General features: G+C 55.4%; 1 protein-coding gene across 1 annotated transcript in view; it reads right to left on the bottom strand.

The window, feature by feature from the left end:
* CCDC33 (coiled-coil domain containing 33) overlaps nucleotides 1-14443 on the bottom strand; it is a 41863-nt gene extending 27420 nt beyond the window's left edge. The window contains exons 1-4 of the mRNA XM_061350016.1: nucleotides 13949-14443; nucleotides 12734-13191; nucleotides 11492-11671; nucleotides 1142-1305 (exon numbers count right to left, since the gene is read on the bottom strand). Coding sequence (XP_061206000.1) covers nucleotides 1142-1305; nucleotides 11492-11671; nucleotides 12734-13191; nucleotides 13949-14258 — 1112 coding nt within the window. The 5' untranslated portion in view covers nucleotides 14259-14443. The remainder of the gene's footprint in view (nucleotides 1-1141; nucleotides 1306-11491; nucleotides 11672-12733; nucleotides 13192-13948) is intronic.
* Between the last annotated feature and the right edge of the window lie 2774 nt (nucleotides 14444-17217).

Raw genomic sequence — 17217 nt, 5'->3', positions numbered from 1 at the left:
CAATGCGGTGATGGAGCAGCACCAGAATGTAAAGAGAGATGCAACAATCACACGCCACCCTCGTGCTATCATTTAGGATATTGATGTTTAAGTCTCCTGAGATCATCTGGGTATAATTGGTTTATGGAAATAGAGACAACTCCTGTGGGGGAGTTACTTGGGCTGAGAGCGGGTCCTTGTTAGGGGGGGTGGGAAAGAGGGGAAGGGGTGATGGAGGGGCAGCAGTGGGGGCTGCCAGCCCCACACCATCCATCTCCCATCGGGCTGCAGGTGCCAGCCAGCCCTGGCTGCCAAAATTGCGATGGAGAGATGCATCCCTCCTGCCCAGGAGACTCCGGGATGCAGCTGGCTCCAGGCACCGTGGGGCTGCTGCTGTGCCACCCCGACAGGCCTCAGAGCCCCTTTCACTGCAGAGCTGGGTGTCTCTGCACTGGAAAATGCCCAGCAAGCAACAGTTTGCTCCACATGCTTGCAGAGATGTTTCCAGGCTGATTGCCCCCAGTGGATGAGCCCCAGGCCTGTTCCCTGATAGCTGGGTACCAGCTTGCCCAGCACTGACCCAGAGAAACCCAGCTCTGCAGCCAGGAGATGCTCCGAAGCCACTGACAGCCACTTTCTCCCCCCTTTTCCATGGGAAGCGATGCCAAAGCTTTTCTGCCTCTTGGAAAGGCTCTTTGGGAACGTGGGCTCACCCTGCAGCAGTGCTGAGCAGAGCGGCCTCCCTCTTAACACAGACCAAAGCCTGCCCGGCTAATTGAGTCCCCTGGCACATGCATAATGCATGAGGAGCCAAGTTCTCCTTACCCAAGCATTCTGTTTTATTTATTAAAACGCTCTTTTATTTATTGTGATATCATCCTGAAATCCAGGCAGCCTTACCCTGTGGATTCTTTGACATCATTTTACACTTTCAATATTAGGAATGCTTTCTTCCTGATGCCCATGCAAGCCAAGGTGATCCATTCCCTGCCTTTTCCCATCCAGGCTCCTCTCCCCACACTGAGCACCCTATGGAGGTGATGCTTGTGCATGTGCCAGTAAAGAGGTTTCCCCCTCATTTAGGCTTGCTAAGGTTAATAACAGCTCCTAAACCCTTTCTCTGTGTCCCCACTGTCCCCCTTCATAGATGCTGGGTACTCACATGACAACGTATGGCCATGGTACCCGGCCCTCCCGTGTGGTTGGCAGGTTGCTGGCACCATGGAAGATGATGGTGATGGATTCCTTCCCCACACGGGCCACATGGCCCCCACCGGCCACCAGTGCATGGCTGGGGTCCTCTGTCCCAGCAGGGGATGTGGATACCTGCAGGGAGCAAGCAGAAGAGACATCAAGGTGGGGAGCGCAGGCATCTCCTTGTCACCCAACCTCATCCCCATGGCCCCAGCTCAATGCTGGGAGTCCAGACTGGGGAGATGACATCCCCAGCACATTCCCATGACCCAGACGTGTCCCCTCTTCAATGCTGAAAGCCTGGATGGAGGAGAACAAGGTGAGGAGATGAGGAGAGCATCACAGCTGCCTCTTCCCTGTCCCCAGCGCCTAGCTCTGGCTCTGTACTGTGGATGTCCCCATGCCATTGCAAGGACAATGTGCCAGGCTCCCTGGGAGGACACGAGCAGCATGAGAGCATCCTGATGGGGTGAAACCAGTCCAGGATCCCTGCCCTGCATGGCCCCACCGCGGCAGCTACACCATGGTCCCAAAGACCCCTCGCCAGGCCACCATGCCTGAGATTAACCATCTATTGCTTCCCTGTGAGGGTGCTGAGGCGCTGGCACAGGGTGCCCAGAGAAGCTGTGGCTGCCCCATCCCTGGCAGTGCTCAAGGCCAGGTTGGACACAGGGGCTTGGAGCAAGCTGCTCCAGTGGAAGGGGTCCCTGCCCGTGGAAGGGGTTGGAGCCGGATGAGCTTTAAGGTCCCTTCAACCCAAACCAGGCTGGGATTCTAGGATTCTATAATCTAAAGCACCTCCATTTCCCCTCCCAGCCCTCTGACCTGCCAACAACTTCCCCCGCTCCCCCTTCCCCAGCCCAGGCATCTCTGCAATTCATAGAGATCCTGCAGGAATTGGGATCTCAGCCCAATCCAGGGGGGAAAAAGGGGCGAGTGCGGCAGCTCCCCCTCCCCGTCTCATTAATTCCCACCAGCTGATGTGATAAGGAGCAGCAGAGCCGCAAGCTGCCGCTCCTCACACATGGGGGGACTGTCCCTGCTCCCATCACACCCTTTCCAAGTGAGAGACAGCCCTGTCCCCACCGGCTGCATCCTCGCCTTGGCCAGCACGCAGCATGAATGCATCGAACACCGCATAGGGCTGTGGCTACAAGGGGTTAAAAGCCACCCTGCATCACTTCAGAGCATGCAGAGCCAACCCTGCGTGCATCCCGCTGACCTCCTGGGGTTGAGCATGGAGCTCCAGCCCATCCACATCCCCACGGGCTTCTCAAAGCCGCTGCCTGCAAATCCCCTCCGACACGTGGCTTTGCCTCCAAACTCCATAATGAGGGGCTGGTGTGTCCTAAACCCTTTCCCTTGTCTCTCCTGAGGGTGATGGTGATGGGCTTGGCAGTGTGGAGGTGACCTGCACCCGTGGGGGATGTGAGCCCAAACGTGAGGGCTGCGTTCAGGATGGAAACCTGAGGGCTCTGACCAGCAACAGCTTGGAAAACACACTGAAAGCAGCTTCCCCCCTCCTTATTTCTTTGCTGTCAGCTCAGAAGCCAGCTGGAGCTCGGGGTGGGTGCTGGGGACAGGCTCTGCATCCGTGACAGCCAGAAAGAGGGACCAAAGGAGCAGGCACGCAAAGTGGGGGAGGATTCCCTGACCTGCTCCGTGGATGGATCTCAATCCCACCCTGGCTCCAGCCCCATGGCAATTATCCCCCCGCCCGGCAACGCTGATGGAGAGGGGAAATTACAGGCTTTCTTGACCTGATGGGGGATGATGGCTGTCAGGTCAGCCCCCACGGGCACAGGCGCTCCCATACAGCCACAGTGGCTCCACACTCTGCCCCAGCACCCCCTGAGCCCTCAAAAGCACAGGGCAGCCTGTCCCAGTGCCTTCCCAAGGCTTTGCCAGAGAGGGAGGGAAAAGGCAGAGGGCCATGATTTTGCCTTATCATGGCATTGGCAAAGAGGGAAAACACAGGATGGAGCAGGGGGAAAGAGGATGAAAGCACAGACTTGGGTATAAGGCCCCTTCCAAGAGGCAGGGTGCTGGGTAGACAGGCAGGGAGCATGCACAGGAGTGCAGGCAGGGATGCTCTCCCTGGAGACCCATCTCTCCTTCCAAAAAAGCATCTGTTCAGGCTCCAGCTTTGGAGTTTCAGTGAGTATTTGCATCCCAATTACTCCCTAAAATCCCAATCCAGAGGTATTCCAGCTGGCTGAGGAGGGAAACAGCCCTGCTTTGAATTGCTTGGACACATCTGAGCTCGCTGACTGAACCCAGAACCTAAGCTGTGATGCTAAATCATTGTCCCACACCCTTATTTACAGCTCCAGCTCGTTATTTTGGGACAATTTTCCCTATTTTCTTTCACATTCCAGACAACAGACCCAGGTTTCATAGCACACACCATCATACCCACCACTTACATTCACATCTCCCTGGAAAACAAGGTTTTACCGCTGCAGTGGTTACAGCATGACAATTAGTGAGGGGTTTTGATGGAAAATGAATGAGCCTGAAGCTAAGTAAAGCTCAGCAGAACAAAACAGTTTAAATATAGCAGGCACGAACAATGCCAGGCTTTGTAGGCAACTGGTACCCGAAACCTGCAGCAAGGCTGTGATTAACTGCTGAAATAAACCCCAGTTGCTGTTAAAGCCAGGAGGAAACTCAGTATTCCTTCCAGAAAGAAGGAGCCAGGTAGAGCCTACGCTTGTTTTGAAGCTGTTTTACTCAGCTGGAGCAACAACTTCTCCATCCCTGCTAAGCCAAGGGCTCTTGGCCAGGAGTTTGCAACCTGTTGTTTGTGGAGGTAGAGTTAAAACACAGTTCCCTTATTCCTGAGGGTCTCAGCTTGGGTCTCACCATAGGTTTGAGGTCCCTTGGGGCATCTCACGCTGATCCCACACAGCACCTTAACCCCAAGCCACTCTTAAAGCATCCTCAATGCTGATTATTCATTATCCAGCCTGCGATGTTGCGGGGAGGTTGATGAACGGGGCTGCCATCATCCTAATTTGTTTTCCTATCAACTCTTTATCATCAGGACCGAAGCATTGGGGCCCAGACAGCTCCTCTACGGCAGCGCTCAGCCAAGATTAAATTGCTTCTGGCTGCGAGCTGACAAGACATAAATAGCCTCAAGAGCCCGGTGTTTAGTTCGGGGAGGACAGCCAGGGCCAGGAGCCAGCAGGGACCTCCAGGCATGGTCCTGCAGGGCTCCTCCACGGCAGCTTCACCCCTGCTCACAGCAGGAGGCTCTCCTCGAGGTCTGATTCCTTATGTTCATTGAGCAGAGTGAGCCCCTGGGGCTGTACCACAGCGCTCCTCGGGATGATGCACCACTGCTATGCAGGAGAAGACACCGGTCCTTGCTCTGCCATGGAAGGGTTAGGACCCTCCTGGTTCTTCATAGAGAGCCCCACAAGCCTCCCAGCCCTAGCTAAAGGCAGGAGTGATGCCGCTGTTGCGGGAGGAGGGATCTGCTCCTCTATGGTGGGAACATTCACAGCCCCGAGCTCCTCCCTGCCCCTGGCAATTTATGAGCTGCTGTTGGGAACGTGTCAGCTTTATCCTCCTCCTGAGACTTCGTAAAATAATAGTAGGCTCCATAAGCGAAGATGGACTGGGGCTGGTGTGAGTTTTCCTATGTGATGTCTCCCCAGGCTCCTTTTAAGCCTCCTTACGGCATCTAAACACCAGCAAGCTGCTTCCCCTCCCCTGGCAGCCGAGAGGATGGGAAATAAAGTGCCACTTGGCTTTAAACAAGCAGCAGGATGAGGCCATAGGTTACACCTCCAGCACCATCGGACATCCGAACACAAGGTAGGGCTGGAGCATGGCCAGGACATCCCAGAGCCAGGCCAGCCTGAGGATGCTGCATCTTCAGGTGTCCTTTGGCACATCCTAACTGATTCAGCTACCTCTCAGGGCTGGACCTGAGGGCTCTGGGATGTAAGGGGACACCACAGAGCATCTCCTGATAACAGGGACGAGCAGCCCATCGTGGCTCCATCACAACATCGAGCAAGCACACACCTCCAGGCACAGGGAACTGGGACGGGGAAAGGGATTTTACACATCATCAGGGAGCAAAATGGGATGAAATATGGGTTTACAGCAAGGACGCAGTGGCTGGGGGGTGAGCAGATGCAGCTGCTTTGCCCAGACTCACCTTCTCCCAACATGCTGCGTGAGCACCTGGAATTCCTGGCTTCTAGGCATGGGAGATGCATTGCTCCATGCCCTGCTATCCCCATGTCCTGTGTCAGCCCCACAAGCTCAGTGTGATCAGGGTGCAATGTAACATCCCACATCCGTATGGGTTTGCACCCCCCTTGAGCATCACGGCTCCTCGGCTGTCTGCCCCACTCTCCGAAGCAACCGGAGCCTCGGTGCCAATCAGATTTGAGGCTGTGAAATCTCATTTGAGGCTCTATTAATGCAGAGCTGGCATGACACAGGCCCCGGCCTGTCTCCAATGAGGAAAACAAGGAAAGCAATCTAGCTGGGAAAAATGCATCTCCCGGAACAAGCTCGGGGGAGCCGGCCCAACGCAATTACAGTTAAAAGGAAGATTAAAACAGTATCAGCACTCTTCTTCCTCCGACCCCTGCTCCCACCCCGGGGAGAGGAGCACTGAGCTGCATTGATGGGCATCCCCAGCACCGCGGTCCCTCAAGCAGGGATGTGGTTGCAGTGGGATGCGAGCCATTCAAAGCAAGGGGCTTTTGCACAATGAAGCGGTGGAAGGGTCATGGGCTCATCCATGGTTTGTTACCCTGATGGGTCCAGGTGCTTCTTTCCCTCTGAGGTTTTGCTCCCTGGTGCCTCAGAGCTGCTTGGTGTGGGATGAGAGGAGAGCACAGCCCCCTACAATGACACCTACCACTGATGGAGAAGCCCTTGCCCTTGAGAAGTAGCCTCTAGGATGACACAGAGGTGGGTACACGGGGAGCAGCCATCAGCTTCCCAAATGACAGGAGCCGGCATGCACATTGTTCCTAGGAGCTAGCGAGCGTATTCTCCCCCCTGCAAAGGCTCCAGACTCTGACACAAAACACAGCCCTAAGATAAACAGCCATTTGGTTGGAGAACTTCAGCTCCTCAATGGCCCGAGGCAGCCCGAGCTCAACCCAATTGTATTACAAGGGGTATTTCCCAACACCTTCCTGCATCAGGTTCAAATCATCCTCGGAGGAAAAACACCCCGAGTGCTTAAAGCCCTTTTGTAGATCCCCAGCAAAACAAAAGCGAGAGGAAGAAAAGCAGTGCAGGAAAGCAAACACTGTTTTATTCATCCTTTCATCCTGCCAGCCTCAGCCCGCTCCAGTAACCCCCATTGCTGCGGGCAGACACCGCTGCTCTGCTCCCATTTCCCAGCCAGCTGCAGGGATGGGGGGGACGTTCCCCTTGGATTCAGGCTGAGCTTGATATATTCTTATTATTCTTATTTTTAAGCAAGTTGTTTCCCCGAGGGGACCCTGCGGGAGCTCATTACAGATCACAGGGTGGGTTTAGAGCGCTGGGAGGAAGGATGCTCTCCCCCATCGGCACACAGGGATGCAGACTCCGAGCCCGTCTCCCCGGGGAGCATCATTGCCGCCGGCCGGGAATCCCTTTGGGCTAAAAATTGCCAAATTCGTTTTCCTTCCATTTATGTAGAAAACTCCCAATTCACCTGTCAAATAATTAAATGGGCCAGCAGCCCAGCACCACCTCGGCTGCTCCATTAGGAGAGTTCTACACTTTCTATATTTATCAGCAGCATCAGTGCAATTTCCTCCCCCCTACCTCTTAAAACGGAGCAATTTTCTCTTTTTAACCCCATTTGCTTTTCTCATCAAGGCGGTTATTTGACACTTAAAGGGCCATGATGACTGAAATTGCAGGAATTAGAGCTAGCAACCGCTCTGCCTGCCTGCGTTTCCTTTGAGCACCCGAAGAGTTAGGGATAAGCAAATGGAGCAGCAGCTTGGGAAACCTCTTGAGGATCTGGCTTCTCCATTTTAGCTAAGAAAACATGAATTGCCACCCTGCACTCATCCATTTCGATGCTGGATCTCCACCGGGGCAGGGAGAAGCATGTGAACAGGACTTTTGGACCAAGCAGCCTCAGGTCCTCAGTGTTACTTAGGGAACATCATTTCCTTTCAATACATCACTAAAAACATTCGTTCTCACACCCCCAAAAGTCATCTTTCAGCAAATCAAAGCTCTGCAAGCAGCACCCCAAAGCCGTTTGCTTCAGGTCGCCTTTACCCTGGTACCTCCGGCGCAGGAATGATGCAGGGATGCGGAGGAAGGCAAGTCCCCGATGAACCCGTCAAGGCACGCTCCTCCCCAGGCTGACAGCTTTTCAAAGCCCTACAAATTGCTCACCAGAGCAGCGTTATTCATCTCTGCCACATCCTGGGGTGAGCCCTGTCAGCAAAGTTTGTTTTTCAGCCCCACTGGGCTTTCAGTGAGTGGAGGCAGGCCCAGCCCCTCACCCTGTTGTCAGGGCTGGACCCCTTCCACCCTGCCTGTGATGGCTGCTGTCACTGGGATGAATGATGGATGAGCTGGCCAGGAGACACGTGGCATCCATCACCCGCTAACAGAGACCTCTGCCCCAGCTCTGCTCCCCGGTGATGGGAGGACAGAAGCTTTTATCCACCATCATCACTCAGTGAGATGGGGCACATGGTGAGGTCAGCTGCATCCAGCTCAAGCATCCTTGCCCTGCCTTGCAGCCCAGCTGCCCCCATCACTGCAGGGAGAATCATGGAATGGTTTGGGTTGGAAAGAAACTTAAAGCTCCCCCAGTCCCAACCCCTGCCACGGGGCAGGGACCCCTTCCACTGGAGCAGCTTGCTCCAAGCCCCTGTGTCCAACCTGGCCTTGAACACTGCCATGGACACAAAGTCAATGTCTCGCACCCAAACCAGCCCCTTGGCAGAGCCAGATGGTTGAGCCAGGCTTGCAATGGGGTCTGGGTTGGGTTTGCAGCAGTCAGCAGACCCCAGGGCTGCACTCTGCTCCCCACCAAAAGGCAGTGGAGCCAGCAAGTGAACTCAGTTCACATCCTGTCATCCACATCTGGATGGGGAAGGGGCTCCTGCAGGTATTAAGGAGGCCCCAGCTTGAATCCACCCCAAAAAGGGGCCAAACAATCCAGCTGTGGCTCAGACCCTTCCAGATCCCTGTGCCTGAAGTACAGTCACTGCTTTGCTTTCTGTATCCTGCTTAAAGAAACAAAGGGACGGTTTTTGCTCATCCCTGTGATTCATGTTACACCACACATGTTTTCCTAGGGAAACTCCTTAGCTTCATGGGGAATCCAAAGGGATGAAACAAAGCACAGGCAGGGCCAGGAGTGGGTTTGGTCCCGTTTTTCAGACCTATCGAAGCTCCACAAGTCACAGTCAGCCTTTCATGGCATGGATGGGGTGGGCTGACCACGGGAAGCACCAGCTTCCCGATATCCCGGTGCTCTTCCAGCCTGGGAAACAAGCTGTGTGCAAACCCATTTGTTTGCTGCGATTCCTTGTACCCCGACAGCAGCAGATTGCTGTGTTGGGATGGGTGCCTCGCTGCCAGCTGGTCCAGGGAGACTGGAAACAAACCAGCTTGCAACCAAGCCCAAGTGCCAAGGAGATCTCCCAGAGCTGGCTCCTTATCCCCAGCTCCACGTGGACCTGCTGCCTGTGAAATGGGAGCAGTTCCCAGGGGAAGGGTCAGGCTTCTGCTGACCTGGGGGCTGATTCCCCGTATCTGAGCCCTGTGCTCTGCTGCAGGGCCACCAAGGGTCCTGGTGAGCTCGGTCCCAGCTTCCATCCCTGCCAGGCTGGGGGAGGAAGCATTTTGGGTTGAAGGGACCTTAAAGCCCATCCAGCTCCAACCCCTGCCACAGGCAGGGACCCCTTCCACTGGAGCAGCTTGCTCCAAGCCCCTGTGTCCAACCTGACCTTGAACACTGCCAGGGATGGGGCAGCCACAGCTTCTCTGGGCACCCTGTGCCAGCGCCTCAGCACCCTCACAGGGAAGAGCTTCTGCCTAAGAGCTCAGCTCAGTCTCCCCTCGGGCAGGTTCAAGCCATTCCCCTTGGCCTGTATCAGTATCCCTGGGGCTGACAGCTCAACACAGTGACTGAGAGATCACCCATGGCACACAATCGATCTGCTGGTGCCGTGACCAGGCTCTGGGACAATGAGGGAGCCGTCTGGCTCCGCAACACACACAAGGCATTTGAAGAGCCAGCAGAGCCTCCTGCTTCGTGCCTCGGAATACATTATCCACAGGTTGCGGGGAGATGAGAAAAATCGTTATCCCCATGCCTTGGCCTTTCATGTGGAGCTCAGCACCCATCCATCACCCCCACCGCCCTGCAGATGAGATGCTCAGCACAGGGGCAGCATCAAGGAGCTGGTCTCCCACTGGGATGCGCCCTCATGTCTTTGCCATTTGGGAAAGCAAAACAGATGGATGCAATACACGGATACTCATCCAAGCAGCAGCCCTGCTGTCAGGGACCCCTCGCTCCTCTGAAGTTGCCCCTCAGCATCCCTGACTCCCCAAACTATTGATCACACAAGTCCCGCCTGAATTCAGGAAGCTTTGTAGGCTTTCAAATTCCAGCTTAGGGCTCATCTTCAGGGTGCTCTGCAGGCTCAGTGTGTGATGCTTTCAGACACAGGTTTGTACCACCAAAAGCCAAACCAGCTCCAGACTGACAAGCAGCTCCCATAACTTCAACTCTCCCTGGACTGCAGCATCCCAGGAGTGCTTTAGGAGATTAAACCCCCCTCCCAGCTCCACCTGGTCCACCCCTTTCCCCATAACCCTCACCCTCCAACCCATTTTCCATCACTCCAGACCCCCAGTGGGGCCAGGAGCCAACAGCCCCCCTGCTGCTCTGCTTTTAATCCCTAAATAAACCCCATCCTGGCACATACTTGCTGGGTGACATCAGCAGCAGGTGATTTATCACATTCCCTCCGGGGGCCCAGCAGCACAATTGCATTTGCTAATGCCTTCTCCTCGCCTTGACGCCCCTGGCGCTGCTCCGCATCCCGCTCCGCATCCCAGCCGATTGCCATCGATTTCAGCAGCTCCAAAGAGTTTCCGTCTAGACGTTTGCTGAGCAAACTCAATCAGGTCTCGCTAATCAGCCTTTCTGGGCAGTAAATCTGCAGCTGATCAGGGCAGGGATAACCCATCCAAGTGCTGGGAAGGGCGAGGAGTTGCTCCAGGGGACAGAGATGCTCAGCATCCTGCCTGTGGCACAAGGAGCAGGCAGCTGCCCTGGAGAGCAGCTCAGCAGGGCTGGAGCACCCTCATGTGAAACACATGGACCAAGTGCCCCAGAGGCATCAGCAACACGTTTATCCTGTACAAGGGATGGAGCTGAGGCACGAAGGTGCCCTGCACTGCAGCAGCAGGGTGCCCTGCAGGGGAGAGGGATGTCAAGCTAAGTTTTACCCCACAACCCTACCAATGTAGTCACCAGGACCAAGAAGCACACTGAGGACATCCTTGTGATAGGAACCACCACCTGTGGAGACCCTTGCCACACCACCACAGGACCCCTTAGCTCAGTGCTCAGTAAGGGCCACCAGCCCCATCCCTGAGCCAGCAGCATTTGCTGCAGAAGACCTTGCCATCGAGCCCACCATGCCCACTGGAAAACATGGGGCGCTCCCTGGAAGGGGAAGAGAGCCCAGAGGATGCGTGGGGAGGGTTCATAAGATCAAGCCCATCTCCGGTGCTGTAATCCAGCAATGTTTTCACAGGTGTATGAGACACTTCAGAGAGCAGAGTGGACAACGCCTTCATCAGTGGACCTGTTATTCTCACAGTGAGATGCAGGAAACGGAGCCCCTGGGGTAAGGCTTGTCTTATTTTCCTTTTAGTCAGCTTTTAACATAACTAAGGGGCAAGAAATACAGATTATGTCAGCCCTGCCCTATGGCTTCCAGAACTTCTAAACCCTAAGGTTTTAAGTGTCTACATTGGAGCTGCAAGATGAAACACTTCAGATAAGTCAACCCCAGATGCCAGCAGAATTGCTTCTAGGTGACACCATCCCGTGCTTGGGGACAGCAAGAATGCCTTTTGGTATTAGAAGTGCAAGGTTTGGTGCCTCATTCCCCCATCCCCACAGCCAGGCTGGGGATGCAATGGCCTGGGAGCAGGAGCAGCACTGGTACCCAAGCTGAGCAGGGCAAGGATGGAGGTGGCCTTGTCCCCTTGCACCCCAAGCTCTACTGGGAAGCTACTCTGAGTAAGAGCTCTACATCCTATTCAGGAAGGTGTCTTCTCCACCGGCTGCACTCACCTGCACTGGCGAAGAGGCCAGATCCGGGCTGGAGCCTGGCGAGGAGAGGTGGAAGCTGCTGCAGCTCAGTGCAGCGGGCACAGCCACCGAGGAAGAGGAGGAGGAAGAGGAAGGATGCTCATCTGCTGAGCCACTCGGGAGCTCCGGGGAGGAGCCAAGTGCAGGGCCAGCCTGCAGCCTCTGTGGGTAAGAGGAAGGACTTGGAGACATGGCTCTGTGCTCCAGCATCCCTTTTCCTAGTCCTCCCATAGCATCCCCCCCACCCCACCCCAAAGACACCCCTCTGCATCCATCCTCTAACACTTGGGCTTAGGAATGTACCTTCCAAGGGGAAATATTTTCCTTACCACCAAAACAGCCATAACCATCCCAAAAACATTTATTTGAGACTTAGAAACCCCTAGATCCCTAGGGATTGCTCCCCCACAGCCCCAGCTGCATCAGGAAGAGGGGAGAAAACCCCCAAACTTATTCTTATTAAAAATGGGCTTATTAATGAATCTATCAGCAGCCCAGCCCTCCCTCCATCCTTTATAGAGAGCACCCACACACTCCCAGCTGCTTCTCATGGGGGCTGGATGCTTGCAGCCCTTAGAAGTGGGGAATAGAGGAGAGCACAGTGATGCTGTAGGGTGCATCTTCCTTGGGGTAGGAGGTCTCTGTTGGAGGGGCTGCCCTGCACCAGCTGGGAAGGTGAGGGTGATTCAGGAGGCTTGGAGGTTCTGGTCCTACCGTGGGTGAGGTCTGGCATAAGCTGTAGGCCTTATCTTTAGTAGGGGATGGTTAATGTTGTGCTGCAACAAGCTGGGGGGCAGAGCCAGGTGAATATCCCATAAAGGCTCTTTTCCCACAGCTCTGAGCATGGGTTTGACTGCAGGATCCACTTTCCTGGCTTCGCTTGTGTAACTATTATCCTACCAAGACCTTGCCTGTACCTTGATCTTACCCCAGCTTGCTCCTGCCCTGGATGAAGATGCTCCCTAACTCTGGTTGCAGGCAGGGGTTAGGCATCAGGTGTCTACCAAGAGAAATGAGAGAGGGGAAACTGAGGTAGGGGAGTGCTCTTTACCAAAGACACTCCTGGAGGCTATGGAGACCTCTCTCTTTGTGCTTCCTACTCCAATGGGTGCCTGTGTGGAGCCATCTAGCTACCCTAGGGCTAAATCCTGTCCAAACCAGCCTGGTCTACTCTTGTTTACCTGGAGCATGGGATCTCCAGCCCCCAAATCCATGCTTCCATACCTGTAGGGAGCAGGCATGACCTTCAGTGGGCAGCGAGTGATAAGCAGACTCTGGTGTATGGAGCAAGCGGCTGGATGCAGGGATGTCCAGTGCTGGGGATGCTGCTGCCGGGCTTGCTGCTTGCTGGTCCTCCTGGGTGCTGGGGGACAGTGACGTGGGTACCACCACTGCAGTGGGTGCACGGTGCTCGTGCAGGGATGCGGTGAAGGCCATGCGGCCGCAGTGCATCGCCGGCTGCTCGCTGCCCACCCGCAGCAGAGCCATCACCGCGCTGTAGCGGTACCAGTCCTCATCCCGCCTGGCAGAGAGCTTCATGTGGGGCTGGTTGGGCCGGGGGTAGATGGCAAAGAAGGCTTCACCCACCTGCCTGCTCCTCCCCAGCCCCTCTGCCCTCTGGGGGATGCGCAGGGCTTCGATGTGGAGCCGCACATCATGGTTCTTGTCGTTCTTGCAGAAACCTGCCAGGACCAGCATGGGGTGAGGCTTCCTCAGGCAGCTCCTGGCCCCAGGAGCATCTCTTGGGCTTGTCCATCAGTAGCGCTGGTTATCCCTGCCCTGTGAGCACACCCAAGGGGGTACCCAGCCTGGGTCTTAAGGTCCTTTCCAACCTGAACCATTCTATGATGTGTCTACAATTTGGGTGGGGAATGTTTGCGTTGTTGGGGTGTTGGTCCCACTCTGCAGGCTAAAGCTGCCCCATCCACCCCACTAAACTCAGGTCGTTTTGATTGGGCACCAGCTCAGGGTTGTGGTACAAGGGGTTTGTAAGCCTGAGACAAGCTGTGCTTGCTATAGTAACCATAAGGCTCAGGGGGGACCTGATCGCTGCCTCCAACTGCCTGACAGGGGGATGGAGCCAGGAGGGCCTGGGCTCTGCTCCCAAGGAACAAGGGATGGGACAAGAGGAAACAGCCTCAAGCTGCACCAGGGCAGGTTTAGATGGAGCTGAGGAACAATTCCTGCCCCAGAGGTGCTCAGGCATTGGAACAGGCTGCCCAGGGCAGGGCTGCAGGCACCGTCCCTGCAAGTGTTCACACAGCGTGGAGACGAGGCCTCAGTGCCATGGGTTAGTGGTGGCCTGGGCACTGATGGGAACGGTTGGACTGGATGAGCTTAAAGGGCTTTTCCTGGTTGATTTTAACGATTCGATGCTGCAGAGCCGTGCTCCTGTGCCACCTCCCCTGCCAGGTACCCCCATGGCACCCAGCCCCTTACCTCTGGGCAGGGTGAAGGTGAATTTCCTCCTCTGGAAGCAGTAGAGCCGATGGAGGTCCCTCTGCTCGATGGTGTCGGTGGTGCTGGTGCTGCCCTGGGTGACCTCCCCGCTGTTGACACGGAGCTGGATGCCAGCGCTGGAGCCCTGCAGCAGCGGGTTCTCCACCGTGAGCCTCAGGGCATAGCGGCCCTGCTGGTTAAACTGGGCGCTGAGCACCTCAAACTCGAAGTCCAGGGTCTTCTCCTCAGCCCTCAGCCGGGAGCGCTGCAGGGGCAGGGGGACGTGAGGCTCCCTTGCCCTGCCCAGCATGGGGATGGAGGTGGGATCTGGAGGTGAACCCTCCTTGTTAGCAGTGATCTTGGAGGTCACTGCCCCAGAGCGAGCCCCTGCAGCAGCCTGGGGTGGGTTTCTGAGCCAAGCTGGCTTTGCTGCAGCTCTTCCCTTCTTCCTAGCAAGGAAAGCGCCTGGGGGTGCTCCTGGGTATGCGTTGGCTTCACATCTCCGCAGGCAGCTTTCAAAGGCAGCAAGAGAGGGGAAGAGATCCCTGAGATGCTGAGAGCTTTCCTGCCCCTGGGCAATGGCAGGGACAAGGGCTTGCGACTCCAGTTTGTTTGTTGGGGAACCAGGTAACAAGATGTAAAGCGGTGGCTGCCTTCCAGCAAACAACCTGGGATATCCAGGGTGATGCTGAGCAGCGCAACACACATGGGTGTGCATACAGGGTGTGCTGGTAGGTGCATGCATCCTTGCAGAGGGGAATCGATGGCTCCTTGAGCCCCTGTCCCTGTGAAGTTCACCACAAAAGGTGTTTGCTGGATGTTGCAGAGCCTTTGGGAGATGCTGGTGTTGAGGATGGTGCAAGCCAAGCAGGTTGCTTCCATGTGGTGATGACTCCGGTGGGACAATCCTGCTCCTCCTGCACCCCTGGGCTGTTTGCTGACCTCCTGGTGATGGGATTGGGCAGCCAAGCCTGCACTGATGCTCTGGGGTTTGTCTTTGGGGCAAGTGTGCATTTGGTGGCACAGGGTCAGGTGAGCCAAGGGAGAGGCATGGGGTGAACCTATGGAGCTGTGCTTGGCCTTGAGATCAGCTCCCCAAAGGGATCAGGGGCATTCAGCCACCTAATCCTAACCCCTGCTCACTTTGCAGACAAGCCCAAAGCAGAAGCTGCCCAATGGCTCGAAGTGTCTGCACAACAGCTCAGATGCAATGGCTCTTTACAAGCACAGCTCAGATGTGCATTTGCAGCCCTGCTGGGCTTTGGGCACCAAGGGATTGACCCAGTGCTGGGATCTTGCTGCTGCAGTGAGGGCTGGGGATGGCTGAAGGGAAACTGAGGCTGGTGGGGTGCCTGAATGTGTGTATGGAGCCTTCCTGGGGTGATGCCCTGCATCAGAGCTGGCTGCAAAGAGGTTTTGCTTTCCTCCAGCTCAGTAGTGCATGGGCTGCCCTTTCCCACATGGGTGCATGCTTCCTGCTGGTGCAACTGGAGCTGAGCTCCTTCACCTGCTGAACCAGCTGAGCGTGTGGACCTCAGTCCCATCATGGGTATCTGGGGACTGACATCAAGGGGATGATGGTCTGGGGTGGGCAGGAGCTGGACCAGCATATCCTGATCCTCACCAGGAGCCCCATGCCCTGTCAGATCTCATTCCTCCATCACCGCTGGGAATAGCGCGTTCCCACAGCTTTCGGGATGCTCCCAGTGAAACGTGAGCCGGAGCCGGGACAGCAGATGGCCCTTCTCTGAGACAGCTCTGTATAAAACCCACATTCCAGTCTCTTCACGCTGGTGCAAGCTTGAAACAACAACATTATCCTCGGGGAGAGGGCTGGGGGATAAACCAGCATCTGAGGCCATGGGACATAAGGCTTTGGCTATGGGAGAAGCCCAGGGGCTTATGATGCATTTGAGACCTGTCTCAAAATCACTGCCCCCAAGGATCCCTTTGGTAGGGTGCATGATGGACCCAGTAAAAACAAATCCTGGTCTCCCACGCCTCCGTGGTGCTTCCAGGGAGGCTGGTTGGACCTTCTGGAGCTTCCTCAGTTTCTATTTGGGAAGGAAAAACACAGGCTGTGGTACCAAACACAACCTTGGCTGACGCATTTGCTGTGGTGAAAATGCTATGGAGGTCAGGAGGGAAATGGGTCATAATTCAGGGGGTTTGGGCACTGAGTTGGGTTTAAAGCAGGAGGCAGTGGTGCTGTGTGTGGTGCTAAGCATGAGCTGGTGCAATGGAGAAGGAGGGGGGGGAGTCATTCCACTGCCAGTCAAGCCTGTCAGGAGGAGTACTGGTGTCTCTAGGGTGCATGGATGTGCTGATGGCTGGGTTGCTTCCTTGTGAAAGCTGTGAGCATAAATGCTTTTAGCGCTGAGGACTTGGTGGCTCCTTCCCTTGATGGCTGGAGACCGCTCAGTGCTCCCAAAGCAGAGCTGTGTTGGATCAAGGTGGTTTCTCCCCATCAGGGGTAGCTTGAATTGCATGTGTGATGCTGCTCTGAGCCGTTTCACCTACAAAACCCTGGCCATCTGGGCTTAGTTACATTTGGGGATGCCGCTGCTGTGCCGAATGCCATCTGATGGGACTTGCTCCATCCCTCCCTTTGCACCCCAAACCGTAGTGGGGACCTTGTGCAGCTTCCATGGGGCACAGAAGCAGGAATTACTGCGATCATATTGGTGCCTGTGTGAAGGATCTTCAGCTCCCAAATGCTTCTGAATGTTTCCTCTGCCTCAATTAAAACCCTCCAGGCTCTAATGCGGGCAAATGGGAGCTATTTCAGCCTTAACTAGCAGGCTTAATTTCCTTGTGCAAACACATTACGGAGCCACCGCTAATGACGGCATCATCAAAGACTCATTTGCCCATCATCCGCTCTCAGGCACAGTTCATTCATGCAGCATTTCCCCAGCTGCACCAAAGGTGGATGTGCAGCAGGTCTGGGGGTGCCACCTCCACCATCTTAACATGGCAAACCTGGGGATGAGACCTTCCCCAAACTAAATCCCAGTTCCCATGGCTCTGTTGGGAATGAAGTTGCTTCCTAAGAGAGTGTGAAGCCTGCTTTTGGCAAACGGGATGTAAAGTGAAAGGTGGCCTTTGGCTGGAGCCCTGTCTGGTCAGCTCTATGGCTGGGCTTGGAAAGCTGTGTAATGGTGACCAGACCTGGGTGGTTTGACCAAAAATGGGTTCCTCAATGTAAAAGCCCTTTCCTTTAGGGAAGGGTTCCCATTGGCACAATGAGAGGCTGTGATTTGCTCCTG

The sequence above is a fragment of the Neopsephotus bourkii genome, unplaced genomic scaffold (assembly GCF_033783945.1).
Source record: "Neopsephotus bourkii isolate Nb327-2 ecotype Australia unplaced genomic scaffold, CSIRO-AGI_Nbou_v1 NB_463, whole genome shotgun sequence".
NCBI lineage: Eukaryota > Metazoa > Chordata > Aves > Psittaciformes > Psittacidae > Neopsephotus > Neopsephotus bourkii.
Note: the sequence above shows the minus strand (reverse complement) of the source record. Positions and strands in the feature narration are given on the sequence as shown.